This window comes from Acanthisitta chloris, unplaced genomic scaffold (genome assembly GCF_000695815.1).
Source record: "Acanthisitta chloris isolate BGI_N310 unplaced genomic scaffold, ASM69581v1 scaffold13045, whole genome shotgun sequence".
Taxonomy (NCBI): Eukaryota; Metazoa; Chordata; class Aves; order Passeriformes; family Acanthisittidae; genus Acanthisitta; species Acanthisitta chloris.
The window spans coordinates 27,911-38,909 of NW_008673396.1; the positions used below are offsets into that span (position 1 = coordinate 27,911).

A 10,999-nucleotide genomic window follows, 5' to 3' on the forward strand; every position below is an offset into this window, starting at 1 on the left:
TTGATGTCTTCTCCATGTTTCTGGGGCACTTTGTCCATAAATTAGGCTCATTAAGGAAATTGCGTTGGAAGCTTTAAGGCTCCAACTTGGCAATGAATCTCTCCTGTGACTCTACAGTAGTAGTAGTTCTGGTTCTTTTCAGCTACAGTCATTTTCAGGCTGCTGCTCCATATTCTTTCCATTCACAGTTGTGGATAAGAATAAAGATATTCTGTTCCCACGGAGGGCACAAACTCTCTTATCTGTCTGTTTTGAAGATGGGAATGACAATATCTGGAGTCTGTCAGATATTTTTAGCTGTCCCAATACAGCTTTGCTAATTGGAAGAGCAATTTTTTCCTGGAATAGATATGTTCAAAATGTCCAATAATTGATGAAGGCCTCCTCAGATGGAAGCACGAGAGATTCATTTACCCTTCTCAGTTGTTCTTGGAAGTTCTTCAGTTACAGTCAGTGAGAAGCAGTTTTCTGGGAAGATACTGGTGACCTAAGAGCATGGACAAGGACATATGGGAAGGGAAGGAGGAGTGGATCTCTATGGATTCCTGGATTTGTTTTCAGCCTGCCTTGCACACACAGAGGGTGAAGGGATCCCAGTGCTCAGACAGGAACAGTCAGCCCTGTCCATGTCATTTCTCACTGACATTATCCCTAAAAAAAGCAGATGAGATCTCCCTCTGGAAGTCAGAAGGAAAGCAAGAAAGGTTTAACTGCAGCACACTGGTCTCACCAAACCAGAATGTGTATGCACTCAGCCTGGAAAGGCAGAAAGGTTTAACTGCAGCACATTGGTCTCACCAAACCAGAATGTGTATGCTCTAGGATGACCACACCTGATCCAGATGCAGATCAGGATTCCTTCCTTCTCCAAGGTCCTTTCTTTGAAGTCAGCAAGCAAAAGCCAAACACAGCCTGCTGTGAATCCTGAGACTAATTTGGGGTCACCAGATGGTCCAAAACCAACATGCCAATGTGGACCACAACCAGTCACTCCCACCCCTGCTCCAGTGGAGCAGGATGCTCGCTGGCAGAGCAGCAGGGGTGGTCAGGAAGGGTGCTCAGCTCCTCTCAGCTCCTCTGCCTCAGCTGTCAAGCCTCCTCCTGCCAGAATGAAGGAGCTATTCATTCCATCCTTCCCATTTCATGCCTTCTGCAGCAACCACATAGCAACACTTTGAGCCTTGGCCTGAACTCAGTGTGCTCACCAAACCTACTTCTGCTCATCCTGAGGGGGTGCACAGCAGGGCTGATGAGCCAGCAGCATGTCTAGTCCCTTGCCCATGGAGGCAGATACGTGAGCAAAGCTTGTGTATGCTACAAAAAACCCCTGACTTATCCCTCTGAGGTGCAGAAATTGCACCTGATTTCAGGCTTCTGCCCAGCACAGTGACTGCTCAGTGCTTGTCATCTCTCTCCTGCCATCCCCACGTCCCACTAGCTGGTCAGGATGAAGAACCTAATAAAACAAACCCAAGCCTTTTTTTTTTTCCCCCCTTAACAGCCTGCAAGTCAGAAAGCCTATTAGAGTGCCCTTGTCAGAAATCCATCCTTGATTAGATCACAACCAGTGAAATTGAGAAAAATGACAGCCCCATTTACAGCTGCCATACTTGGTTATGTGTGATAAGAGGCACAGGCACTGTGGTGCTTGGGTTGGAGGCGTGGGGAGGAGAAAGGGGTGAGAAATCACTTGCCACTGGAGTTCCATGGAAATGGAAAGAAAATGCCAGCACATTGGGAGGAGACCAGGGCGTGGAGACAACTCCTCAGCAAGAGACAGGCTCATTTGTGGTTATTTATTAGGCTACATCTCATCTCTGCTGTGATTAACATACGTCAGCTGCAGTTTTTGACACTGCAGAGGTGGCTTTTGGGGTGGGGAGGGGAAGGGAAGGGATGGAAGCAGATGGGGCTGTGGGGCTGCTCTGCAAAGCACAGCCTTAAAGGGAAACCAGAGCAATTAACTCTCTTGTTGAGCAAATATTTACCAGTTTGATAAGTTAATTGCCACGCAGCTCTCAGACACTCTCCTCAAGCTAAGCAGGAGAGGTCTGGATGAAGAGGTGCCAAGTGCTGGAGAGGGAAGGGAAAGCTCTGAGCATCTGATGGGGAGAGCTCCTTGCTGCTGGGGAGAGCATGAGCCCTGGCTGCTCCTGCCATCACTCCTCAAGGCCTTGAGGCAGCAAAGACAGGCTCATTCTAGGGGGACCTGACCTGGGAGATGCTCTGTGTCTCCTTCACAAGCCTAACTGGGTCACTGAACAGCTCCTCCACTCAAATCCTAACTGGCTCCTTCACCAAGCAGCTAAAAACCAAATGCTGACCAACAGCAGGAAATATTTGCCAAACACTTCTGAAATCTGTAATTATGACTCCTGTTCAGTTTGGGAAGTGCCTGAAGGATAGGCTGGAGCTTTGCTTAACTCTGGGACCAGCATGAGCAGCAGCTGCTCCTTGCCCTGAAGAACTTCCACTCTAAATAGATGTGTCAGACACTTCTCTAGAGCTCCCTGAGGCAGCAGCAAATGCCTTGCATGTATAGAGCAGATCCTCCTGCACCAATATTCCTGCGTTCCCTCTGGAGGAAGGAATGCCTTTAGGGAATGAATCCTCCTTAAGGGATTTGCTGAAGATAGAATAATGCAATGGTTTGGGTTGGAAGGATCTTAAAACTCATCTTGTTCCACCCTCTGCCCTGGGCAGGGACAACTTCCACCAGCCCAGGCTGCTCCAAGCCCCATCCAACCTGGCCTGGAACACTCCCAGGGATGGAGCAGCCGCAGTTCCTCTGGGCCTCAGCACCCTCACAGGGAAGAATTTCTTCCTAATATATCATATTACTCAATTCCCAAACTCAATAACAACCCCAGCCAAGAGACACTGGCAGAAACACCTCCTGGATCCATGGGGTAGCTGATGCTGTGAAAACCTGACTGTAGTAGGGAAGGGACAGTGACATTTGATTTCCATTTGCTTGGAGAGTCAGCCCTTTTTTCTTTTTTTTTTATCTGATCAGTTAAGCCATTGATCCTAAATTCTGCATGTACCAGAGGAAACAGAATTTTAACTAGATTTTAATTACTTGTTTGCTCTTGGCAGGAGCCACTCAGCACACAGTGAATGTGTTTCTCTTCATCCCCAACGCTGCATCCTGAACAGCCTCCCGGATGGAGAGGGGGCTGGGACAGGCAGCTTGAGTGGTTTTATCCTCTTGGCTGCTATTGTTGAGCTGACAGAAACCAAGACACTGTCACTCCCATCACACTTGACACTGTGCAGAGCACATATCCAAAATGCAGATTGGGGATAATGTGACATCCTGCTGCAAAGGGCCTGGCTGCCTGAACTTCCCTGACACAGGGAATTTGGGGCTTCCATATGGGAGTAACTGGGGGAAATTTGTCCTCTCCTGAGCCTGGAACACAGAGGATGGAAATGCAAGAGAATCTATGAGGATTTAAGACAACAAGTGTTGGCTAAGCAAAGCTACAATGCAATGCCATGTACATACTTGCACACACAATTCCCCTGGGCATATTCCCAGCTGTTTTGCTCTGAGCCACAAGGTCTGTGTGTTGCTGAATGTAATGCCTGACCTGCTTTGTGGGTGGCAGTGGATAACGATGTTACTGCTGCTGCTGGAGCTGCTAAACATCAAACTGCAGCACAGTGACAACCTGAGCGAGATGTTAACAACTGGCATGGTTACACAAGAAAATTGGACCCCATCCCTGGAAATGTTCCAGGCCAGGTTGGATTTGGAGCAACCTGAGCTAGTGGAAGGTGTCCCTGCCCCATGGCAGAGGGTGGAACTGGATGAGCTATAAAGTCCCTTCCAACTTGAGCAGGGGTTGGAATGAGATGATCTTTAAGGTCTCCTCCAACCCAAACCATTCTGTGATTCTACTGACTATAAAGGCTCCAACCCAAACCAGTCTGGGGTTCTGACTCACATCATGTGTCCCTGCTCACTCCTCCAGAGCAGGGGCTGAGAGCACCCACACAAGGCAGGGAATACCCTAAGAGTAAGGAATTCTCCTAGGGCTGCAGGGTCTGCTGATATTGAGGGTGAAGAACTGAGAGGAGGCAAACGAGAAGGGCTGAGAGAGGAGAAACAAAGCCCACACAAAGAGCTAATTGCCCACAGTGGATTTGATTCTCAGCTGAGAGAAGGCAGCAATGCTGCACAGCAGAGAGGCTGGGAGCAGAGCTGACATCAGGAACATCACCCTGAGACTGATGAGGTGCACACACAGCTCTCCTAGCTCAGCCTTCCAGGCAGTCTCCCCACCAAACCCAACCAGATGGTGACTCCAAACCAGGTTTCTGCAGCTGTGGAGACACTGTTGGTCTGCTGCACCTTCCCAGCCTAGCCTGCCCTTGGCACACCTCACCCAGTGGGCTCAAAGCCACACTAGAACCATCCTGTGGCCTTTGCTGTGCCTGAAGAACACAAGCCAACATCTACCCACACTTGCCCTGGGACCACCAACCTGGCAGGACTCTCTGCCCATCGTCCCCACCATGCCAGGGAGCACTGTATGCCCAGAGAGGATGGGGAAAAGGAGCCAGCAGGGCTGGGGGGTTGAACAGGAATCCAACCCACCAAGCTGCCACACAGCAGGAAAGCAGAGAAAAGGAGGAAATAAAGGTCGAGCACATTTGAGATTAAATAAGAAACCCAAATATTTTTATGAGTCATTCATTTTTCTTCTCTAACCAGGCACGTTTGCATGCAAATAAAGGAGGGCCATAAATGGTTGTAAAATAAGGCTCTTACCATATGAACTCGGTAGAGAATGCTAATTCCCAACGTCATGAAGGGCTTAGAGAAATCAATCACCTTCTCCCGCTCCGCCGTGATCGTCAGCCCTGCCACAGCCAAGTCAGCTTTCTGGGGAGAGAGGACAGCAGAGCAGGTCAGCACCTGGGAAAGCAGCTGAGCCATACCTGGGGCTATGTTCTCTTCTGAGACAGGGTGGATTTCCTGCAGGGTAAAAAAAATCCAGGTGTAGTGGAAGCTGCAGGAGTTTTGCTGGTAATGTCCATCAGCTCAGACTATGCTCCCACATCTCTCCCTGGGTGGGTTTCACATATACCCTTCTCAAACCTTTCCCAAAGTTTAATCAAGGTGGGTTTCACATATGCCATTCTCAAACCTTTCCCAAAGTTTAATCATTCTCCACATTTTCCCCTTCCATGTGTTTCTCTCTATACTCCCAGAGAGCAGCACATAGGGACACTGCCAGGAGCTGTGCTAACCACCCAGAACATCAGCCCCTTCCCCTGACTGCTCACAGCCTTTCACTGCCATTTCTATTCACCTACTGCTTTAAAACCTGCCAAAACAGGAGCCATAAGAACAATAAATAATGAATTCATCTACAGAAGAACAACCTCCCCCTTCCCAAGCCCCTGTTGAGCACAGTTGTCCCTACAGTGCTACTTGCAAGTACCATAGGTAGGTGGCAAAGCAGCATCACTATCCCCATCCCCTGTGTCCTGAAGTTTACAAACCTGCCAACCCCAGAATTCCAAAAAACCTGCCAAACACAGAATTCCAAACCTGCCAACCCCAGAATTCCAAACCTGCCAACCCCCAGACGTCAGGGTCAGTCTCCCCCCCAAAAAACCCCCCTGAGAGGACACATGCATAAAAGTTCCCAGATTGACTTGCAAAGCAAATGAGATTAGGAAGAGAGAAAAAAAAAACCCACAAATAATTCCTTCCCCTGTTAATACCCTTGTAATAGAGATAAGGGATTTGAATTTTAAATATTATTTTTATTGCTTTCGCTCTTTTAATGTCTATAATTGCTTTCTGTAAAAATGAAACCTCCTCCATTCCCTTATCCATTTGTTTGCCTGCTTTGCAGGAGGATGATTATGCATGTGGAGAAGGGGAAGGAGGGGGACAAAAAAGCTATTTGCACTTGTTGTCCCTAAATTTGACAAGGTCTGTGCAGAAGCCAAGGCACCATCAGGCCTGATGATGGTCCAGGGAATGGCTGGAGTTGCAAGAGGGAAGAACAGCAGTGCTGGAGCCAGAAGGATGAAGGACATGGAAAAGAAAGGCAAGGTGATCCACATGCCCAGTAAGAGGGTCACAGAGAAGGTGACACTTCACAGCTCATACAGAACTGCTTTATTGGCCATGCTCAGTGCCAGGTCTCTGCAAGTGTTTCTGCTACAGATCCCTCAGAGATTCAGGCTGGAATGAATTATGAGCTAAGGAGAATTTCTGCCTGGGCAGACATTTACCCACAAGCTTTTTTTTTAAAAAAGACACCAGTAATCATAACGTGGTGTGTGAGCAGTTGAGCCCTGTGTAAACACCAGCAGCTTACTCAAATGGGATCAGTTCATCTGTGGAACATGGCAAGTGAAAAATTTTATCTAAGAGGAAAGCCTAAAGCCTCCTAAACCTCTCTTGTCTCTACTTAAAAGGGTTTGCAGGTACTATTGTCCTGGGGAAAGCTCTCCCAGCTAAGCCCCCAGTGAAGATACAGCTTATTCTGACAATGGATTTCTTCTCCCCTTCTCCAGACTGAATACGATTCTACCAGCAAAGTCAGACTGTAAATATGCCATGTCAAAGGCATTTCATGCCCAAGCTCTAAGGACATTCCCAGCCAGAGACCAATACAAAGGTGCTGATGAAAGGAGCAACACAGTCCCTACGTCTGTCAGCATCACCCACCTGTCCTTACCTTCTCAGGGTGGGACACACAGATGCTATCAGGGAGCTTTGTACCTTCTGATTATTCCCCCAGCTATCATTATTTCATAGAATCAGAGAATTTTAGGAGCTGGAATGGAGCTTAGAGATGATCCAGCCCCATCCCCCTGCCCTGGGCAGGGACACCTCCCACCAGAGCAGGTTGCTCAAGGCTCATCCAACCTGGAATGAACATTGCCAGGGCTGGGGCAGCCACAGCCTCCCTGGGCAACCTGTGCCAGTGTCTCACCTCCCTCACAGGGAAAACTTCCTAATGTCTAACCTAAACTTCCTCTCCTTCAATGTCCATCCAGACCTTGCAGAATCACTGAATATCCTGAGCTGGAAGGGACCCACAGGGATAATCCAAGTCCAAATCCAGACCCTGCACAGGACATCCCAGCAATCCACCACGAGCCTGAGAACATTGTCCAAACACTCCCTGGGGCCATGACCACTGTGCCCTGGGGAGAAGCAACATCTTGATTGTTTGCTGAACATCTTGATGTAGGCAGCAACATCTTGAAATCTGCTCTTCCCTACGCAAAATATAATGCAGGGCCATGACCACTGTGCCCTGAGGAGAAGCAACATCTTGATTGTTTGCTGAACATCTTGATGTAGGCAGCAACATCTTGAAATCTGCTCTTCCCTACGCAAAATATAATGCAAATCCATCCCCCTCCCTTTGCCTGCAGAGCAGAAACAAAGCACAGCAGAGCTGCCTTCCCTGGGCACACAGACTTTGTGCCCAGCTCCCTTCTCTCATCTCCAGAGAGTCCTGTCATTCCATTACAGTTGATTTTTTTTTCTGCTCATTCCCTGCCTGCTCAACTTTTTGGCCTTTTTTTTTTTTTCTACATCAGAGGTACAGCAGCTCACAGAATGCTCTAACCTGTGCCCAGGTACATCTTCCTTCTCCTGTGCCAGAACTTTCTGCAGCAGAGACACAGCTCCTCGTGGCTTTAGCTGTCACAGACTCACTCTCTCTCTGCAGGCTCAAAGTCATGCAAGCTAAGAGCTGATATCTGACAGCAAGAAACTTTGATCTGGGAATGGCATGCAAAGAATTCTCTGCCTGGATATCATTCATTTCATGCTTTCAACTTTGCTTCCTGATGTTCACAAAACTTCTTGTGATTCCCTGACTTCAGTGTAGCTACAGAGGAGCTCTGCAAACCTGAGCACTCGACAGCCTCCCCACCTGAGCACAGGTAGGAGTTGGGATTTTAGGGGCTAAATGATGCACTGGGGGAGAAATGGATTTTGCCTTGTGCTTCTGCACTCTGCCCTTGCCTGGGCTCTTCTTTGCTAGGAGCTGCAGGGACAGGACATTGTGATTCCCTGACTTCAGTGTAGCTACAGAGGAGCTCTGCAAACCTGAGCACTCGACAGCCTCCCCACCTGAGCACAGGTAGGAGTTGGGATTTTAGGGGCTAAATGATGCACTGGGGGAGAAATGGATTTTGCCTTGTGCTTCTGCACTCTGCCCTTGCCTGGGCTCTTCTTTGCTAGGAGCTGCAGGGACAGGACAAGGGGCAATGGGATGGGTTTGGGAAGGTGTTGAGCAACCTGGTCTAGCAGGGGTTGGGACTAAATGATCTCTAAGCTCCATCCACCCCCTAAAAATTCTATGATTCTATGAGACAGAGAACAGGAGGCAAAGGGAGGGGGGGAGAAGGGGTAAGTGCTTGGTTTTCATCCTTCCAGCACAGTTGTAGCTATAAATGCCAGCATGAAACAGGCTTAGAAACAGACCCAGAGCATTTTGGGAGGAGAGACAGCCACTTCTTCTAACAAAACACTACTTAAACCAGGCCAAACTCTCACCAGGCGAGAGGAAGCCCAGGTGGGCTGGTGTGTGAGATAAAACCTGAGCTGCCACCACCACCACCACCCCTGGCACTGCCCTGGGCACTGCCTGCAGGAGCACACAGGCTCTGGCTGCCACAGGAAGGGATGTTAAACACAGGGGCTGAGCTGAGCCCCCGAGGAACAACAATTAAACCTTCTTAAGAAGCAAATTGCAGGGACTGCCAGTCCAGGGGAGGCATCCACCTCCTCACTGTGGGCACTGACAGGGCTCAGCTAATGGGGATGAATGGGACTCATCAGCCCAGAGCCAGGGAGGAGAGCATCCCTCCAGAGCCTCCCACAGCATGGGATGCAGCTGGGACAACAGTCCTGCTCAGCCCCACAGCAACTCACAGCCTCCTGTCACGCTGTGGATGACATCAGTGAGGATGTCTAAGTGGTGTAAGGTTTGAGGCTGTCTCTATGTCAAACACATGAAAAGCAAGCCAGGAGTAAAGGTCTGGGAGCATAAGGCTGGGATTTCACCCAGGAGCAGCAGTCCCTGGCTTGAACAGCACCTTGGAAGCTCCATCCCCCAGGTGATGCATGATTCTCACACCAGAGTGAGTCTCAGCAGTGCTGCCCACAGAGCTCCTCAGTGTGATCCAGGCCAGGGAAAGCTAATTCTTACACTGCCCTTGTGCTCAAAGAGCCTTCTAGAAGGCTGGAATCAACGTTCAGGACCCACCTGGCTGCCAGGTATTAACTCCACTGCAGTCCCAGCACTGCTGCTCTAGATGTTGCCCCACTAGAAACTCATCCAGAGTTTGCTGGATCAGGCTGGACCTGACCCTGCTCTGTGCAGAGGTTGGACCTGATGTTCTCCAGAGCTCCTCTGGATCCCACTGGAAACCCGTGGGGATGCAGTCTGAGCTCCTGGCTGGACCTGACCCCTGCTCTGTGCAGAGGTTGGACCTGATGTTCTCCAGAGCTCCTCTGGATCCCACTGGATCCCCTCAGACAGGCACAATCCTGTCTCCTTGGGGAGGAGGAAGGGAGCTGAGCACCCAGGGCTTGCTGGGAGCTGATGTACAGGCACTGAGCACAGCCACCATGGCACTGCACTAACAGGACAGCAAATGCAGGCATGGTGGAACAAGGAGGAGGCTGTCACCTTGCTGTGAAAATACATTTCTTGGCTTGTATCATGCCAGCAAACTCATTTCAGCTCAAGGATGTGCTGGGGAGAGAGAGAGAGAGGAAGGGACAGACAACCATCAGGGACTCTGAGCCAGAGACTGCACTGCAGTGAGAAGGAGCAAGATGTAATTCTTCCAGCCCTATTGTCCCCTAAGGCTCTGATGCCAAAAAATAGAAGATGGGAAGATTTGCTGTTCCCTCTCGTTTGTTTGTTATGGATAGCACACGTGTGCAGTGTCAGCCCAACTGCTGGAGGCTGCAGTCTGGGCCAGAGCCAGCAAGGCTAACAGGAGCTTTAGTGCCCTGCTGGCTCCAGGAAGGAGCAGGGTGGTCAATCTCCCTGTCCTGCATGCACAGAGGGACAAATTAGCTTGGTGTTTGCTGAGTTTGGGACATCTTTCACTGCACCATGGGCTAAAGGGACTCTGTAGTGAGAGGGCAAGGGGAGAGTGGGTTCAGACTGACAGAGAGGTTTAGATTAGATGATGGGAAGAAATTCTTCCCTGTGAGGTGCTGAGACACTGGCACAGGTTGCCCAGAGAAGCTGTGGCTGCTCCATCCCTGGGAGTGTTCCAGGCCAGGTTGGATGGGGTTTGGAGCAACCTGAGCTAGTGGAAGGTGTTAGAAGAATTAGAACAAGAGCTTTAATATCCTTCCCAACCCAAACCAGTCTGTGATTCTCTGATTCTATGAATCCTTCTAAGTGGTTTCTCCCAAGCCAAACCTCCACCAGCTGATTACAAACTGCACAGGATTCTTGATCTGACAACTCAACCTGCTGACCTAGACCACAGGAGTCTGCAGCCCTTCCCAAGCCATCCTGATCCCTCTCTTCCTTACCTCTTCATTAGCTCACTCAACAAGTCGATAAGGTATGTACTGGTGAATTTGGGTCAACAAGAAATTTATGTTTCTGCAGCCTCCTGCTCAATCATATCATGGGGCACAATTAGCTGTAATGGAATTTTCAGCGCTTAAGGATAAATCAATAGCTGGTTAATTTAGAAGCAATAAAATGAAACACTTTGCCCATCCAGCCTCAAGTTGCTCTGAGGAGATTCGGTGCCACAGGGGGATTACAGGAAAGGCATTGCATGGAGCTGGATAATTCTCTGACCTTTTGGTCCTGCACATTAAGTGTGTGTGAGTCAAACCTTATTCTCTGGCAGCTGCTCAGGGTCAAGGAGGAATCACTTTCCTACAGTAATACTGTGCTGCACAGAGGCAGCTGCAGAGCTTTCCTTTTGGGAAGGGTTTGGGACCTCTGTGACAGGAATATTTTCCTGC

General features: G+C 49.4%; 1 protein-coding gene across 1 annotated transcript in view; it reads right to left on the bottom strand.

Annotated features, from left to right (window-relative positions):
* Positions 1–10,999, bottom strand: part of LOC103802476 (glutamate receptor ionotropic, kainate 4-like) — a gene marked incomplete at its 5' end in the record, with an annotated part of 45,064 nt that overhangs the window by 14,914 nt on the left and 19,151 nt on the right. The window contains 1 exon segment of the mRNA XM_009074956.1: positions 4,781–4,894. Coding sequence (XP_009073204.1) covers positions 4,781–4,894 — 114 coding nt within the window.